The sequence below is a fragment of the Meles meles genome, chromosome 11 (genome assembly GCF_922984935.1).
Source record: "Meles meles chromosome 11, mMelMel3.1 paternal haplotype, whole genome shotgun sequence".
Lineage (NCBI taxonomy): Eukaryota > Metazoa > Chordata > Mammalia > Carnivora > Mustelidae > Meles > Meles meles.
The window spans coordinates 11,738,668-11,757,036 of NC_060076.1; the positions used below are offsets into that span (position 1 = coordinate 11,738,668).

At 38.3% G+C, this 18,369-nt stretch overlaps 1 protein-coding gene across 4 annotated transcripts in view; it reads left to right on the forward strand.

Annotated features, from left to right (window-relative positions):
• Positions 1-16,934, forward strand: part of RC3H2 (ring finger and CCCH-type domains 2) — a 56,328-nt gene extending 39,394 nt beyond the window's left edge. Inside the window, exons 11-21 of one of the 4 annotated variants that reach the window (XM_046022816.1) lie at positions 4,092-4,306; positions 5,129-5,562; positions 6,174-6,344; positions 8,365-8,511; positions 8,837-9,050; positions 9,484-9,568; positions 9,840-9,921; positions 10,010-10,144; positions 10,621-10,728; positions 10,826-10,974; positions 11,611-16,934. In XM_046022816.1, coding sequence (XP_045878772.1) covers positions 4,092-4,306; positions 5,129-5,562; positions 6,174-6,344; positions 8,365-8,511; positions 8,837-9,050; positions 9,484-9,568; positions 9,840-9,921; positions 10,010-10,144; positions 10,621-10,728; positions 10,826-10,974; positions 11,611-11,806 — 1,936 coding nt within the window. In that variant the 3' untranslated portion in view covers positions 11,807-16,934. The remainder of the gene's footprint in view (positions 1-4,091; positions 4,307-5,128; positions 5,563-6,173; positions 6,345-8,364; positions 8,512-8,836; positions 9,051-9,483; positions 9,569-9,839; positions 9,922-10,009; positions 10,145-10,620; positions 10,729-10,825; positions 10,975-11,610) is intronic. The other 3 variants (XM_046022817.1, XM_046022819.1, XM_046022818.1) reach the window with 3 other exon arrangements.
• Positions 16,935-18,369: the final 1,435 nt, after the last annotated feature.

Below are 18,369 nucleotides of genomic sequence, written 5' to 3' on the forward strand. Positions count from 1 at the left end.
ACTAGATATGTTGGTTGTGCAGATTTGTGAATTTTAAGTGTGGTGCTTTGAACAGTGCCTGCCAGATAGCACTCAATAAATGTCTGTTGTTGTTGTTGTTACCAATATTGTTGGGTCTCAGTGTAATAAAGGGTTTTGGTGCCTTAAGAAAAAGCTTTCACAACTTTCTAAGAATCTGAAAGTTTCTTCCACCTCTAAAATCTCATGCTTTGGTATTGTTTTAGAATCTTAAAATCTGAGTTTTGAAGAGACCAGCCTTTTCGAACTGAAAGTTTTGTTGGGACTGGTAAAAATAAGATTAGATTGAGAGGCTGGCACCAGATTATGGTGTTACATGTATGTTTAGAAAATGAGCTTTTGAGTGGTTTTGGCAAGGTGATGTAGAACTGTTTTATACCATACAGTGGAATGTATTCAGCCATAAAAAAGGAGTGAAGCCCTACTACATACTACAGCATGAATGAACCTTGAAAACTATGTTAAGTGAAAGAAGCTAGATATAAAAGGCCATATATTACAGAATTCCATTTATATCATTGTCCAGAAGAGGCAAATCCATAGAGAGAAAAAGTAGATGAGTGGTTGCCAGGGGATGGGGAGTGAATGCTAACAAGTAGAGATTTCTCTCAGGGTTGATGAAAGTGTCTCAGGATTAGATGGTGGTGAGGGTTGCTGTACAACCTCAGGAGTATACCAGAAGTCACCAAATTGTGTGCTTCAAAAGGTAAATTATTAGTTTTTTAAAAATGATGAAATTAGGGGAAAAACGTTAAAAAATAAATTAGTCATTTATTCATTCAGAAGTTATGAATGTTCCATGTGCCCAGCACCAGCCAGTTGGTGAAAATGTAATGAACACGAACTAGATAGTACTACTCCCTGCTTCTAAGATGGGTCTTATAGTGTGGTTTGGGAGGCAGACGTAAACAGACCGTATAATATATTCTGAGCGGTACTATAATGGAGTTGCGTTCCAAGTATTATTAGAACACACAAGAAAAGGATACCATTCTACAGGGAGTTACTGTGGAAGGCTCCTTAGAGAAGACCTAAGCTAGTTCCAAAAACATGGATTGTTGGGAAGGAAGGACTCCTCAGTACAGGAAGCAGCACAGGCAAAATCACGTACACAGGAGAGGCATGCTGCCGAAGAGCCTGGAATCCTGAAAGTCCTGTAGGCTGCAGCTTGTAGGAATCTAGCTGTCTGACTGGAGGATGACTAAAGGCTAGCATTTTCCTTAAGTCTGATTTTTACAGATAGCTTGCAGGATCTCATGAGGCTATGAATGTTGTCATGGATTTTGATACCTTTTTGCTGACAAGTCTAAAAATTTGCCATTTCAAAGTAGTTAGCCAGGTTTTATAGTGTATAACATTTTGGGGTTTTTTTGTTTGTTTTGTTTTTTTGAAGATTTTATGTATTTATTTGTCAGAGAGAGAGAGGAAAGCACAAGCAGGCGGAGTGGGAGGCAGTCTCCCTGCTGAGCAAGGAGCCCAATGCAGGACTCAATCCCAGGACCCTGGGACCATGACCCGAGCCGAAGGCAGAGGCTTAACCAGCTGAGCCACCCAGGTGTCCCGTGTGTAACATTTTGATATGGAAGGACCAGATACCCTGTGTTAAGCTCGTTGCATAGTTCCTGGAATGTGCTCAGTAGTTGCTCAATAGGAGTTAGTGTATTACTGTTATAAGGAAATCCTAATCATTTTCCTTGTTGCCTTTATTTAACTGCAAAGAATAAGCATAGCCCTAAAATATCTTTAAGCTGTAAGTCAGTAAATTTGTATCTACTATTATTCCCCAACAGTTCATAATTATCTTCATTTTACACATAGAAGTAAACATCTGCTAGACTAATCTGCTGTGTTAGACTTAAAGGCAACCCATACTCCTTGTTTATATTCTAGCTTTAAAAGTGTTTCTCTAGTTTGAGAAAAACCCTCTAATATCCTTGGGATGCAGCATACTGAATTCCTACATCATTAACAAGTGCATTTTCTGGAGCTACCACATATCTAACCTCTGCTAAAGTTGGACTTTTTTTTTCTTCTTTTAAAGATTTTTATTTATTTGAGAAAGAGAGCACACAAGCAGGGGGAAGGGGCAGAGGAAGAGGGTCAAAGCAGACTTCCCACTGAGCAGGGAGCCCAATGCATACCTCCATTGATCCCAGGACTCTGGGATCATGACCTGAGCTGAAGGCAGATGCTTAACCGACTGACCCATCCAGGTGCCCTAAAGTTGGACTTCTTAATAGGACATAAGAAAGCCGTGATGAGATCCACTGGGGCTGATTGCTTGGTGACCCAACAAAGAAAATCCTTTGTTAAAAAAATAATAATAAAAAGCTTATTTATTCAGTTTATGAGTAACCATGTATTGGCAATTTGATCACCCACTAGTTATTTACTGACTACCTACTATGTGGCAGGAACTATTTCATTTGTTCAAGAGATATTACTGATTAACTACCGGGTGCCAGGAATTCTTCTAAGTATAACAGTTAACAAAATTCTGGAGAGATAACAGTTAACAAAATGGACAAAAATGGGACCTCTGGGTGCCTCATTTGGTTAGGCATCCAACTCTTGATTTTGACTCAGGTCTCGAGCTCAGGGTTGTGAGATTGAGCCCCATGTCAGGCTCCATGCTGGGTTTGGAGCCTGCTTGAGATTCTCTCCCTCTCTCTCTGCCCCTTCCCCACCAAAGGACAAAAATGGCCTCCTCTTAGGGAGTTTACATTTCAAAATGTCTACCTAGCTCTTAATAGAACAACCCTTGTTTCATATGTCTGTCTTCTTTGTCCCAAAGAATTCTGGTGGACTACAGTGGGCCCTTGAACAACATAGGGATTGGGGGTGTCAATCCCTGTGCAGTCCAGAGTCCAAGTACAAGTTTTGACTTACCAAAAATGTAACTATATTAATAGCCTACTCTTAGCCAGAGGCCTTATCGATGACATATAATCGATCAACATAGATTTTGTAGGTTATAGGTATTATATACTGTATTCTTTCCCTAAAGTTAGCCAGAGAAAGGGAATGTCATTCAGAAAACATAAGGAGGGATCCCTGGGTGGCTCACTCAGTTAAGTGTCTGCCTTCGGCTCAGGTCATGATCTTGGGGTCCTGGGATTGAGCCCTGCATTGGGCTCCCTGCTCATCAAGGAGCCTGCTTCTCCCTCTGCCTGCAACTGCCCCAGCTTGTGCTCATGGTCAGTCTCTCTCTTTCTGTCAAATAAATAAACAAATCTTTTTAAAAAAAGGAAGGAAGGAAAGAAAGAAAAAACATAAGGAGAGGTGCCTGGCTAGCTGGCTCAGTCGGTAAAAGCTGCACCTTTTGATCTTGGGGTCATGAATTTGAACTTCACATTGAGGGTGGAGTTTACTTAAACAAAAATACTTAAAAAAAAAGAGAGAGAGAGAACATAAAGTACATTTACAGGACTGCATTAATTGAAAAAAAATCTGTATGTAAGTGGACCTGTGCATTTCAAACCTGTGTTGTTCAAGGGTGAACTGTATATTGATCCTGTTGAGAACTTTTTGAACAGTAATTTTTTTTTTAATTTCCTCTAGGAAAAATCCATTGTTTAAGAATGAGAAGGGATTGGGGCGCCTGGGTGGCTCAGTGGATTGAGCCACTGCTTTCGGCTCAGGTCATGATCTCAGGGTCCCGGGATCGAGCCCCGCATCGGGCTCTCTGCTCCGCGGGGAGCCTGCTTCCTCCTCTCTCTCTCTGCCTGCCTCTCCGCTTACTTGTGATCTCTCTCTCTGTAAAATAAATAAATAAAAAATCTTTAAAAAAAAAAAAAAAAAGAATGAGAAGGGATTGATGGGTCACATTAGTGCCTGGGATTTGTTTGCATTTCTTTTTGCCTTTGTCAGAATATGAGATATGTTACTATGATTCTGTGAATGAGCAGTGGAAGGTGGCAGTGAAATTCATTGCCTAATTCTTCACTATGGAAGTATCTAAAGTTTTTCCTATTATTGGTTTCATTATATAATTTTATGAAAAATTCCTACTGAGGAAGACAGTAGTTACAGACTGTGATTTATTCTTTGTTCTTGATAAATTATCTCTCCAGTAAAATTGGCTCTCCACCCAAGACTCCTGTAAGTAATGTAGCGGCTACCTCAGCTGGGCCTTCTAATGTTGGAACAGAGCTGAATTCTGTGCCTCCAAAATCCAGCCCATTTATAACTAGAGTACCAGTATATCCTCAGCATTCTGAAAACATTCAGTATTTTCAAGATCCAAGGACTCAGATACCCTTTGAAGTCCCACAGTACCCGCAGACAGGTAAGTAACTTTAGATAGTTCTAAGAAAAAAAAGAAACTATAATATAACATGTGTTGTCCTTAGATAAGCAAATGAATCACTTACCTAGAATATGTACATTAAGAAATTAATTGAGGTGCCTGGGTGGCTCATTTGGTTAAGCATCTGGCTTTTGATCTCAGCTCAGGTCTTGATCTCAGGGTCATGAGTTCAAGCCTTGTGCTGGACTCCATGCTGGGTATGGAGCCTACTAAAAAAAAAAAAAAAAAAAAGGAAGGAAGAAAGAAAGAAAATAAATTAATCCTTTGGACTAAGTTTTCTTTCTGCCCTAAGAATCGATGATTCTACATGCCAAAAGTTTTAAGATTATCCTTCCCATGCATCAAACTTAGGGTCCTGAATGAACTTCAGGGAGTTTTGTGAATCCTTTGAAATAGTTTGCAGAATGTTTGGTTTATATATACTTAGGTATAATTTTGGAAAGACAATGAACAACTTACGCAAATTTCGAAAGGTCTTTAATCTCTGCTCCCCCAAAATTATGAGTCAATAATGTAACTAAATACTTAATCCAAAACCTGCGGCAGTAGATGCCCTAGAAGGAAACTTACCAGCCATCTATTAATAGCTCTGTCTTGGGTTTTTGAGGAGCAGTTTAACAAAATAGTGAACTTCAATAATTTTCATGTAGTAGTGTCTTGATTTCTTTCTAAAGCAAGGGTAATTAAGTAAGGTTCAGAACTTACTTTCTTTTCCCACAAGGCTGCTTTAGACTTAAACCTTTGTAAAATGTTGGATTTTACTAAGATTACATTAAATATTCCTTTTTTCTGATTTTCAAGGGTACTACCCACCACCTCCAACGGTACCAGCTGGTGTGGCTCCCTGTGTTCCTCGCTTTGTGAGGTCCAGTAATGTTCCAGAGTCCTCCCTCCCACCTGCTTCTATGCCATATGCCGATCATTACAGTACATTTTCCCCTCGAGATCGAATGAGTTCTTCTCCTTACCAGCCGCCTCCTCCGCAGCCATATGGACCAGTTCCCCCAGTACCTTCTGGAATGTATGCTCCTGTGTACGACAGCAGGCGCATCTGGCGCCCACCTATGTACCAACGAGATGACATTATTAGAAGCAATTCTTTACCTCCAATGGATGTGATGCACTCGTCTGTTTATCAGACGTCTTTGCGAGAAAGATATAACTCATTAGATGGGTATTATTCCGTGGCTTGTCAGCCACCAAGTGAGCCAAGGACAAATGTGCCTTTACCAAGGGTAAGTGATGATGGAAATAGGAAAGCGCTACTGTAGTGTAGTGGGTAAGAGCCTGCTGTCCCACTTGGTGTCATACCACCCAGGTATAGGTTTCTGGCTCCTCCACTTATGAACCGTGTGACTTACAGAAATTGCTTGACTTCTCTGCGTCAGGTTTCTCATGTTTGGTAGCAGGGATAGTAGTACCTACCTCATAAGGCTGTTGTGAGGATTAAATCAGAAAAACAAAGCCCTTAGAACTGGACCTGATACATATTAATGCTCAATAAATGTTATGCTTGGATAGGAAACTATCCTATGATGGGAAAGTAAAAAGAACTCTCCAGAATAGAAGGGCAGGGCCTATTTTCAGTATCCCATGCATGCAGTTAGAAATGACTTCCCTAAACCAGAAAAACTGAGTGCTCAGATACTACTTTTAACATCACTGGACTCAATATTACCCTTTTCCTTTAAATGTGTGAACAGACTAAGGTGACTTCCTTACGGTATCTTTTTTTTTTTTTGGTCCCAACGATATAATAAACTGTTAACATTATTTCCACAGAGCATAGTTAAATTTATTTACTGCTCCCTAGATGATTAAGATTGTTTCTTTTATCCCCCCTTAGGAACCTTGTGGTCATTTGAAGACCAGTTGCGAGGAGCAGATAAGAAGAAAGCCAGAGCAGTGGGCACAGTACCACACTCAGAAAGCAGCTCTTGTCTCTCCAGCTCTTCCTGTGGCAACACAGTCACCAACACCACCTTCTCCTCTGTTCAGTGTAGACTTTCGCACTGATGTAAGAAAGGTCTTAATCACTTGATGTTGCAAGGACAGATCAGACACCTGACCTCAGAGCACTCCTTCAAACCAGCCTTAGCCGTGGTGGCCATTTTGTAGTGGTTTGGTGTGCTTAGTTCTGTGAACACTGAGTATGTAATGAGCCCTGCAGTTAGGCATTGGCAGACTCCGGAGACCGTGAAGTCACAGTCCTCTTCCCACCAAGAACTGAAAGTCTTCCCAGCAGTGTAGTTCTCATTGTTTTTCTGGTTTTAATTAATGAGATTTATATCTGCCATTTATTGAGCACCTACTTGTGCCAGGCACTGTACTAAGCATTTACGTAATGTTTATTTAATTCTCACAAAAATCTTAGGGGGCAGGTATTAAATCTGAAATTTTTTAAGGAATCTTATTCAGAGAAATTAATTTGTCCAGGTAGTAAATTCATCCTGTAAGTAGCTGGGATTTAAGTCCTGGTCTAGCAGAAGCATTTCTTCCCTACTTTACAAAAGGTGCAGAAATGCCTGCTCTTTTATTTGTACAGTTTTACATCACTGTTAACTGTTGTTCTTGTCACAAAACAAGTTTTTGTACTAGGATCAATTCAGGGTGCCCTGTGGTTTTCAGTACTTCTATATGTAGAACAAACCATTATTTTTTGAAATTTCTCTAGTTGGGTTTATTTCCCATTCCTATAGGCTCTCATATAAAAAACTTATTAAGATTTTACTGTGAAAAATTTCAAATGCATAAAAAGTAGAGAGGATAGTAGATAATAAACCCCATGTACCCATCACCGCTAATTATATACTCAGCCTGTCTTGTTTCATTTGTATCCCTTCTTCCCTCTGGATTATTTTGAAGTAATCCTAGACATCATATTTTCTTGTCCATAAATATTTCAATAAATCATTGAATTTTTAAACTAGATCCAAACTTCTCATCAAAGTTAGACTTTTTTAGGGTGCCTGGGTGGCTCGGTTGGTTAAGTATCTACCTTCGGCTCAGGTCATGATCTCGAGGTTCTGGGGGTGAGCCCCTTGTTGGGCTCTCTGCTCAGTGGGAAGTCTGTTTCTCTCTCTGTCCTTCCCCCCCACTTGTTCTGTCCCTCCAGTAAATAATTTTTTTTTTAATCTTTAAAAAAAACTTAGACTTCTTCAAAGCAGCTAAACATCTTGACAGCAGTGTAATAGAGTTGCCACTTGCTTCATACAAAAATATATTTACACTTTTTTATACTATGCTTTAAGAAATAAGTATTTCCCTGGGGAGCCTGGCTGTAGAGCCTATGACTCTTGATCTTGGTGTCGTGAGTTCAAGCCCCACATTGGGTGTAGAGATTACTTTAAAAAATATATATATTATTTTGTTGACACTCGGCTCTGCTATTTCCTAGCAGTATGACTTCAGATAAGTAATTTAACCTTTTTTGGCCTTGGCTTTCTGTATCTGTACAATCAGTAAACTAGATTTAGTGATTATTACAACTTTAATATTTTGATCCTGTAATAATTCTGATAGTCCCTTTAAAATTTGTCCACTTTTTCCTCTAATTCCAAAGAGCTGCCTTTGAAGTTTTTTGTTTTTTTAATTTAATCCTGCATGGTTCATCAGTTATATTCCCATATTTTTAATGTTGGTCTCTTCTCAGGAGAATGATAAACTGGTACTACGGGCTGTGGTGTGTGTATGTGTTTTCTTTTGCTTTTTTCATTTTTTGGAGCACCTGGTCCACGTTTGAGTCATACTATAATTTTTTGTTGATTGGTTTTGACAGTAGCAGTCAGGGGTTTCTTATGAGTACTGAAAGGACACAGTCAGAAGAGAATTCATTCTCTTTTCTTCTAATGAGTAATATAAACACAAAGAGTTTAGATACTATTTGTTACTTATGACAGTTTTTTATATTAATTATTGAAGGTTTAATTGTTCACTGTGAAGTCCTGTATATTCTATAATTGTTACTTTATATTAGTTACAAGTTTGTAAGTTTAAGATTTATACTAATTGACTATGCCTTTTTTTTTTTTAATCAGTTCTCTGAGAGTGTGAGTGGTACAAAATTTGAAGAAGATCATCTTTCTCACTATTCTCCCTGGTCTTGTGGCACCATAGGCTCCTGTATAAATGCCATCGATTCAGAGCCCAGAGATGTAATTGCTAATTCAAATGCTGTATTAATGGTATGATTTGGGGGGGCAGGAGGATATCATGCATGTTGACTCAAGTTTTAGAATGATTGAGTGCTTTCATCTTCATATTGTTGCTATATAACTCCTAAGTAGCAGAGTTACATTTAGGTAAGTCCGAGATAAATTGCATTTGATGTTTAAATTATTTGAGCATAATTCTGTGGTTTAAAATAGATGTTGGGCTACCACTGAGATCTATAGCTAGTGTTAAATTTACCAGAAAACTTAATTACATGTCTTTTGAAAGCCTGTATCTGCATTACTAACTGAAGTAATTGCTAGCAGTCCCTTTATTGATTTTCTTTGGTTTGTGTAGGACCTGGACAGTGGAGATGTTAAGAGAAGAGTACATTTATTTGAAACCCAGAGAAGGACAAAAGAAGAAGACCCAATAATTCCATTTAGTGATGGACCTATCATCTCAAAATGGGGTGCAATTTCCAGATCTTCACGTACAGGTTACCATACCACAGATCCTGTCCAGGCCACTGCTTCCCAAGGAAGTGCCACTAAGCCTATCAGTGTATCAGGTAATCCCCCTTACTAGTACTGATACGTTCTAACACTGTGCTTTTTAAACTTCATTTTGTGGGATACAGAACATTTCCCTCCATTAATAATCATAGGAAGCTCAAAATTAAAGTGTTTAGCCCGGAGAACATGACTGGTTGGATAAAATAGGGATTTTTTTTTTTTTTAAGATTTTATTTATTTGACAGAGAGAGAGTGAGAGCAGGAACATGAGCAGGGAGAGGGAGAAGCAGGCTTCTTGCTGGGCAAAGAGCCCAATGTGGGGCTCGATCCTAGGACCCTAGGATCATAACCTGAGCCAAAGGCAGATGCTTAACGACTGAGCCACCCAGGTGCCCCTAAAAATAGGGATCTTTTCTTTAAAATATATGTTCATATTTATACACTAATTTTTCACTTTTGTGATCATTGTTTTTTTCTGCATTTCTATAGATTATGTTCCTTATGTCAATGCTGTTGATTCGAGGTGGAGTTCATATGGTAATGAGGCCACATCATCAGCACACTATATTGAACGGTAATTAGTTACTCTTAATTCTCTTGGATTCTCTTCTTAGACTGTATGTTCTCCTCAGAGTATAGCTCCTACCTCCCCAATTATTCATGAAGTATGCTCTGATGATTTTAGCTATATAACAAATTTCTGAAAAAAACAATTTATATTTGGAATGACAACTGAAACTTACAGGGGTGATCCATTACTGAAAACATGCATGGCATATGGCCATATGGCTTTAGTTGCTTCATCAGTTTCTTTTTTATAACTATAAACGTGTTTCTCTTTAAAGAGACAGATTCATTGTTACCGATTTATCTGGTCATCGAAAGCATTCCAGTACTGGAGACCTTTTGAGCATTGAACTTCAGCAGGTAGGCTCTGTGTTGCTCAGCTTTGAGTTTTTAAAAAATAAAATGGTGGTTGGAAGCTAATTTTACTTTTTTTTTTTCTTTACTGTAGGCCAAGAGTAACTCACTGCTTCTTCAGAGGGAGGCCAATGCTCTGGCCATGCAACAGAAGTGGAATTCCCTGGATGAAGGCCGTCACCTTAGCTTAAATCTTCTAAGCAAGGAAATTGAACTGAGAAATGGAGAGGTAAAGAAACCGAACCTCCCACCTTCATGCTTAATGTATTGGCTATTTGCTGTTGTGTTGGTTTCTGCCATTACTTAGTGCATGTTAGTGTGCCTTTTTCTGGTGGATGATTGCTTTTAAAACTCAGAATAGAAAAAAAAAATTGTAGGGGCGCCTGGGTGGCTCAGTGGGTTAAAGCCTCTGCCTTCAGCTCAGGTCATGATCCCAGGGTCCTGGGATCGAGCCCTGCATCGGGCTCTCCGCTCAGCAGGGAGCCTGCTTCCTTCTCCTTCTCTGCCTGCCTCTCTGCCTACTTGAGATCTCTGTCTGTCAAATAAATAAATAAAATCTTTATAAAAGGAAAAAAAGAAAAAAATTGTAGTACCAGATTATTTTATTATTCAATCAATTATTTCAATCTTTGGGATTCCTGTTTTAGTCTAAAAGGGAACTCCCAGCTTCCACAGGTATAAAGGCATCATTTTTCTTAATTACAGAGTGATTATACAGAAGATACAAGCGATACTAAGCCTGATAGGGATATTGAGTTAGAGCTTTCGGCACTTGATACTGATGAACCTGATGGACAGGCTGAACAGATTGAAGTAAGTACCACAGTTATATATTGAGGAGGCTTTATTCCATTGGAAATGAAAGTACAAAGTGTTTTCATAGTGAAGGATTAATGTTTTATTTCCTTAGGAGATCCTGGACATACAGCTTGGTATCAGTTCTCAAAATGATCAGTTGCTGAATGGAACAGCAGTGGAAAATGGGCATCCAGTCCAGCAGCACCAAAAGGAGCCGCTGGAGCAGAAGAGACAGAGTTTAGGTGAAGACCATGTGATTCTGTGAGTGTTAGACAGATAATTCCTCACCAATGGACATAGGCTGTGAATATTGAAAGAAAAAAGCATACAGTATTAAATGCATTTTTGGCTATATGCTATGAGGGGAAGACCCTATGTAATTGGACAATGACCGGGTCAGTCTGGATTTTTAGGAGAGAAGAGGTAAATTTGAATTAACAAAGTAGCCCATTTAAGTCACCTGAAACTTGATTTTTGTTCGGCTAAAAGTTTGTCCCTGTGCTCCAACATCAGGCCATACTTTCTCAGTCTGGTTTGCAGTCTTCCAGATGGCAAAATGGAGAATTAAAACTTGATGTAGGATTTCCCTTTTTAAATAACATGTTAAGATATTCTTGGATTTAATATTGCCATTTTATATAATTACTGCCAAGAAATATGGGTTAGTCTTGAACTTAATAGTGTGTTGGCCTTAAATTAACCAGTATTTTAATTTCTTTAATATGATTTTTGGAAAATGGGACTTTTTTTAGTGAGCGCTGATCCTTTTCAATGATAAAGACATGCCTTTGCTAGGAGCTCTTAAGGTTTATTACAGCTTGTATTAAGCATGTATGGTTATTCTTCAAGTTTTCACTTAAAGCTAATTTGTTTTCAATGTCATTTATTTTCTCCCAGGGAGGAGCAAAAAACAATTCTGCCGGTAACTTCTTGCTTTAGCCAGCCACTCCCAGTGTCCATTAGCAATGCAAGTTGCCTCCCCATCACCACGTCTGTCAGTGTTGGCAACCTCATTCTGAAAACTCATGTTATGTCTGAAGATAAAAACGACTTTTTAAAACCTGTTGCAAATGGGAAGATGGTTAACAGCTGAAAGGAGGTTCATCTTTCAAATTTGTGACCATACCATGGAAGCATTTACACTAGCTTTTTATATATATAATATATATTATATAATGTATATTTTTTTTAAAAAAAGATATTACTGGGGGCATCCATTTCCTGTGGACTCTTTGATACTTCAAGCCCTCTTGCATTAGCATTATGAAAAAAAAAAGAAAATTTACTTTACTAGGGTAACACGTTCACTTTCCAGAAGTGATTGGAATTTGGACATTTAACTTAAGCTTCAAGCAGCTTTTTATGAGTTTGTAGCAATCCGGTGCAGTAACTGAGCCATTTCCTATTTTAAATGGCTTCTATAGAAAATTAACAACTCAGTTATTAAACTAGCAGGATCCTACAATGATACATCTAGTGAAAGTAGACTTAATTAACTTATTTATTTCTATTTTATGTTTTGCTGAGAGAAATTTCCATCTCATTCCAGCTGCTTTATCTTTTTCATGGGACTTTGCATGGATTTTTCTTTTTCTCTCTCTCTTTCTTTCTTCTTTCTTCCTTCCTTTCTTTTCTTTCTTTTTTTTTTTACTTTGAAGAGTGGAGTTAGATGTTCTTACCATAGAATTTTACAGGGTTATATACTAGCTTTCTTTACTGCATTATATGTAGGAGTGTGGTGCAGTGCTTTTATCTGTAGCATTGAAATTTTTTTTAATTTTCCATTTTTCAAGAATAGTTTCTGCTTTGTTAATATTTATACACAGGCTACTTGTTGAAGTAAGTAATTAAATATATAACCAAGTGCCTAAGTCTTTCAGCTGATGTACTAGATATTAAATTCTCCTAAGTTATGCAGAATCGTTTTTACAATTTTGATAAATTATGCACTAATGTAACGGCAGTTTTTTAAAATGCAGATTTAAGCCTGTACATTATTGAATCTGATGACTTGGCAAAAGAATCAGGTGCTTTCAGCTTTCTTGAGAAAACCCTGTATGTAGCGTTTGCACTGACTAACAAGATGGTATTGCTGGTTTTTTTTTTTATTTAAACTAATTAATTTGGATGTTCATTGCAATATCTTAGTTAAATATTGTTTATTGTTACTTCACGTTGGGGTTTAGTTTTCCTTGTTTTCTGACTGTTAGGTTAATAAGACTACGAACCATGTAATAATAGAACATTGGCTAACCTTTATTCATACTTAAAAACATGAATAATTTCTGCCCTGCTAAATGTGACTGAAAAGTGTTTGGACCTGGCATCTGGAAGTATGCAGTATGTTCAACCAGCCATGCCCCAGATTTGTGGGAGGTATATTACTGAAACCTAAATTTCAGTCAACATTTGGAAACAAAAGCTGGGCATTCCTTACTGGTGATCTTACCTATAGTTTGTCTCTTTGTTCCCCCCCCCCCCCCCCCGGTTTCTTTGAGATTAGTTTGACTTTTATTATTTTTTTAATTAACTTCTGTGAAGTTGTTTACTCTGAAAATTGTACTGGAATATTTTAAGCCAAGCTGATCTTTCACCAGGTGTACTGTATGTAAGGGCTTTTCCTGCTAGCAAGATGCTTAAACAGGATCATGTTATTGGTCGTCTGAGCTATTTAGTTGTTTTACAAAACCACAGCATTGTATCAGATAAGATTTTGATAAAAAGTTTTGTGCACATTTCCAGGGGCGGGAGGGTTGACATTTCCCTGAAATTTCTTGATCAGAATGAGTAAATACTGGTGTTTGATAACCTGTCTTAATGAACATGCTCATAAGGTGACTGATAAGTTGTAAATATACCTGAGAAACAAAGGGGTAGTTTTGATATTCTGGTGTCAGTATGGAAGATCTTACACATTTATTTAATATTCAAATGTATGAAGATGTTTGTTTGTAGCATAACAGCACAGTAGCCTTGACTTCGTTTCCTTCGGTTAGTACTGTACCTTTTTGCCATGGCCAGTGCTCCCTATCCCTACAAAGACATTTTATTTATTTCGCTCTGTAACCTGAAATGAATAGGAACAAGAGTTTTAAACCATGTTACATTAACTTATTTCTGACATTATAAATTAGCCTAGGATATTACAGGAACATGATCGTTATATAATTTATATCAGAACCCTTCTATAAATATGCGCTTATTACATTTAAAATGCTTCCAATGTACTTTATTTGCTGTTTGTATTTCCAAAAAGGATATGCAAACCAGTATGTCTATTTCATGGATATTTAAATAGTGAGATCTTCCATGTTGAAGGTAATGTATTTTTTTTTAAGATTTTAAAATTGCTATTTTGTTACAAAATAGAGACCTATTAACAGTTCGAGAGCTCCTTATGTGCCCTCAGGGAAAGAACCCTCTGTGCAACAGAACTACGCAAAACATCTTCAGCACGTTCTGAGGGTGAATATATACTACATAAATTGATCTTGTGTATTTAACCTTATCTTTTTAATTTTAAAATTGAAATTTTGAAATTTGGTTGTGCTCTGCTGGAGGGGTTTGGGAGAAACTGCTTAGGTGTTTGCCTACTTGTCCAGTGAAATTATATTTGCATCAGTATATGTATATACCTGCCAACCTTATTGGTATGTCTCAGAACATTTATATTAAAATAATGCTTGTCTTGCAGCAGGTGATCCCATAAAACAATAACTCCCTGTTCTTAAAAACTTACTCTCGTTCTCACTAACAACATAGGAATTGTTTCTGTGTTGGGATTATTCTGTATTGCATCCTTTATCTGTGTAGTGGCCATCTTCTGTTTCTCATGGTGGGTTTCACGTAAGGAAAGACATTGGTCCTCTGCCCCTTTCGAAGAAAGAGCAATTTTTCTGATCCTTCAAAAAGTTACTCCCTGATGTCATGGAGGGGAAAAAAAATTATAAATCAGACCGAGGATGTGACTGTTTAAAATTGGGTGCATTCCCTGTCATTTGACCCTTTTACCAACATGTTGTGATGTACAAATGTTTGGAATCAGTATATAAGGCGATAGGAAAGGTGTGACGTTGGTAGTTAAACTGAATATGGTGCCTGTGGTCTAATTAGGAAAAAGTAGTCTGGGGTCTGGGAAGTGGGAAAGTGGCAGGGTGTTTGTTTTACTTTTCGTGGTTTTGTTTTTCCATTTCTAAGTCCCACTCTGGAGGCTGTGGGTCTCATTCAGGTTCTGTGGATGTAGCCTCAGTAGTTCTCTTCTGCAGTATGCAGTTCATTTTCTAGAACCCGAAAAGGTGATGTATGTATCTCATCTAGTGGGTACCTGAACAGAGCAGATTCCCTTGCCTCTCCTGCCACGACTTCCTTTCAGTACCATCTGATAAGCCAGTGTCATGCATGGAGTTTGTGTGTTACCGTCTGCAAGAGAAGGTAGTACTTCACTGGGTCAGTGGCACTGATCTTTTCCTCGTAGTTACTTATTCTCACAGAAGATAAAAGAAACCTCACGTCCTATATGAGAACTGAAATATCCCATTTATATGGATCTAGTCACTTTCACTCAAATTTTGAGTTGATTCTAAGTATACGAAGCACATCCCAATTTTATATACTGCCTGGAGAAAATTACAGGATGCACAGCAATTTCTAGGAATTTAAAATGGGATCATTTAAACATTTGAAAACATTGTTTTAAAAACCATCTAGCTTGCTCTTGCATTTTAGATGTTAAAGCCCATGTTGTCTAGTTGACAGGAGTGGAATTGTAATGATCAGATTCAGCATGTGATTTCAACTTCGAATCTGAGTATTTCTTCCCTAGCTTCTTTGTGTCATTTTCTGAGCAGACTGTCACCAGTTACTGGTGACTGAGCAGTTAAAGGGAAAAGTTGCATTGCAACTATGTATTAGTTTCCTGGAAGAACTTTCCTTGTGTTTTAGTGACTGAAGAGTGTTGATGGGATCACTTACTGTAACTCCTTCATAAGAACCCCTTCTGCAAGCAGAACACAAATGAACGCGCTCAAGGAGTATCCCATTTTCTGGATAAATTGGATACATTTGCTAGTTATTCCTTTATACTAGCAGTTCCTTTGTATCCCTTTGCTGGCAAGGGAATACAAGGAGTCAAGGCCACTGATCAGAACACCCCACATTTGAGTGGAGTCTTATTTCTACTCCAAGAGCAGTTATTCCCCCCAATCTGAAATTGGCAACCTTTTTCCTTTTTTTTCAATAAAAATTTAAAAAATATCCTCAAACCAGTGGAACACAGACACTGGCTGCACTTAGTACTGCCAAAAGCCAAGGTCATTTGCATATATTCCATCAATCTGTCGAGAATTAGGCCTCACTTTATAACCCAAGGCATGGAAGTGCATGCATTCTCTTAGCTGGGCAAACAATTATACTGTAGTTGTGATACAACACATGTGGCTTCTATTTGTACTGCACATATCCACTGTACAGCCACTTGGGAGTATCGTGGTTAGCTTGCAGCAACTGCTGTCTGCATTTATACTGTTTATTGCATATTCTTTTCCCTGGAAGTGAAAGAGAAATGTTTTTCTTGTTGCATTGATTACATTTTATAAATTTGCTTAGCTGGAAAGTTTGGGAAAAGAGGCCTGTTTGTCAATTGTACAACCGATTGTGAAGCTCTAGTGTGAATATTTTTACGTCTGTATTAGACATTTTCTTTGCAAATCTATTGTTCGATTGAAATGTAAATGAAATTAAAGATGGTGTACACCCATCATGTAAAAAGCAGGCACCATCTCTAAGATGGATTTAATGCTCATTTTTAAGGCATATACTCAGCTTCTATTTAAAACTATAATTTAAAATAATTCTGTACAATGAAATGGGGAATATATATGGGAATAAATTCTATTCCATTTATTTCAATTTGAATTTCCAAATTGTAATGTTTCCCTTTGTGCTATAGGAATAGGATTAAATGGGGGAAGGCTAGGATTTATAAGGCCTGTATATGGGGGGAGGGCAGAGATGGAACAATGAGGGTTGTGATGATAGTGAATAGCAAAGAGTGAATTCTGTGTGTTTTTGCTGTAGCACTGAAGTGAAGAGATATTAGCTTTGGCTGTTCACAGAATAGAGCATCATGATTTTCAGTGTTTGAGAGAAAATTGATGGAAAAAGTTTGCAGTACTTGACATGTATTTGCATGCACAAAATAAAATTATTTGTCCACCTTAAAAGTTGTTTTAGTGTCAATATTAAGTTCATGGTGCATTTTAGTTATAGTTATATCCTTGGTATACTGTTTGACTTAAATGAGCTACCAGGATACTCCTTGAGATTTAAATAATCACCCCTGCCTTGGGGCACCTGGCTGGCATAGTCAATAGAGCATGGGACTCCACAGGAGGGGGTAGGTTGTACTTAAAAGGGTGTTTTGTTTTGTTTTGTTTTTTTGAGATTTATTATTTGAGAGGTTGGGGCAGGGGGAGAGAATCTCAAGCAGACTCCCCACTGAGCATGGAGCCCCATTTAGGGCTCCATCTCACAACCCATGAGATCATGACCTAAGTTGAAACCAAGAGTCAGATGGATACTTATCCAACTAAGCCACCTAGGTGCCCCTAAAATTAAAAATCTTTAAAATAGGGGCACCTGGGTGTCTCAGTGGGTTAAGCCTCTGCCTTTGTCTCAGGTCATGATCTCAGGGTCCTGGGATCGAGCCCCACATCAGGCTCTGCTCAGTGGGGAGCCTGCTTCCCTCTTTCTCTCTCTCTGCCTGCCGTTGTGATCTTGTGATCTCTCTCTCTCTCATTCTGTCAAATAAATAAATAAAACCTTAAAAAAAAATCTTTTAAATAAATAATCACCTACCTCATGCATACATGCCTGGGAAGGATCTGAAAGAATGAATAGACTAGGGAGATCGAAATATTTTACAATGCAATCAGTCAATTCAATTATTCAAATACAGGTAAATGGGGGTATAGCTCAGTGGCAGAGCATTTGACTGCAAATACAGGTAAAGTACTTTCTTTTTTTGGTGTTTAATTTTTTTAGACATTTTATTTATTCATTTGAGAGAGAGCACAAGCAGGAGGAGGAGCAGAGGGAGAGGGAGAAGAAGACTCTCCGCTGAGCAGGAAGCCTGAGGGAGGCTCTATCTCAAGACCCTGGGATCATGTCTGAGCCAAAGGCAGACGCTTAACCATCTGAGCCACCCAGACGTCCCCAGATAAAGTATATGGGAGATGAGGACATAGATAATACTAGCAGTTCACAGTCTAGAGGAATGAAATAGGACAAATTCATAAATAACTAATATGTCATAGAAGTACAAAGACACTTCTGTGGAACCTCAGAATATGAACAGATAATGGCCTGAGTGCATCGAAACACCATTTTCACTGGCCGTGAGTAGTTGTACTCATTCACTCGGCTGATAATTTTAAGCCCCAGTCTGTGCTGGTCGTTAAAGGTCAATAAAACATGACGCCTTCCTCTGGAAGCTCATGGTGTGAAAAACGGGAAAGACAAATCTGAATCTGCAGCTCAGGGAGCGATGTTCTAACGTAGGGTGTATGGAAACTTCAGAAGAGAAACTATGGGGCAGATGGTAGTGGGGGTGAGCCAGGAGAGATAATTCTTTGAGAAATGATCCCAGACTAGACTTTG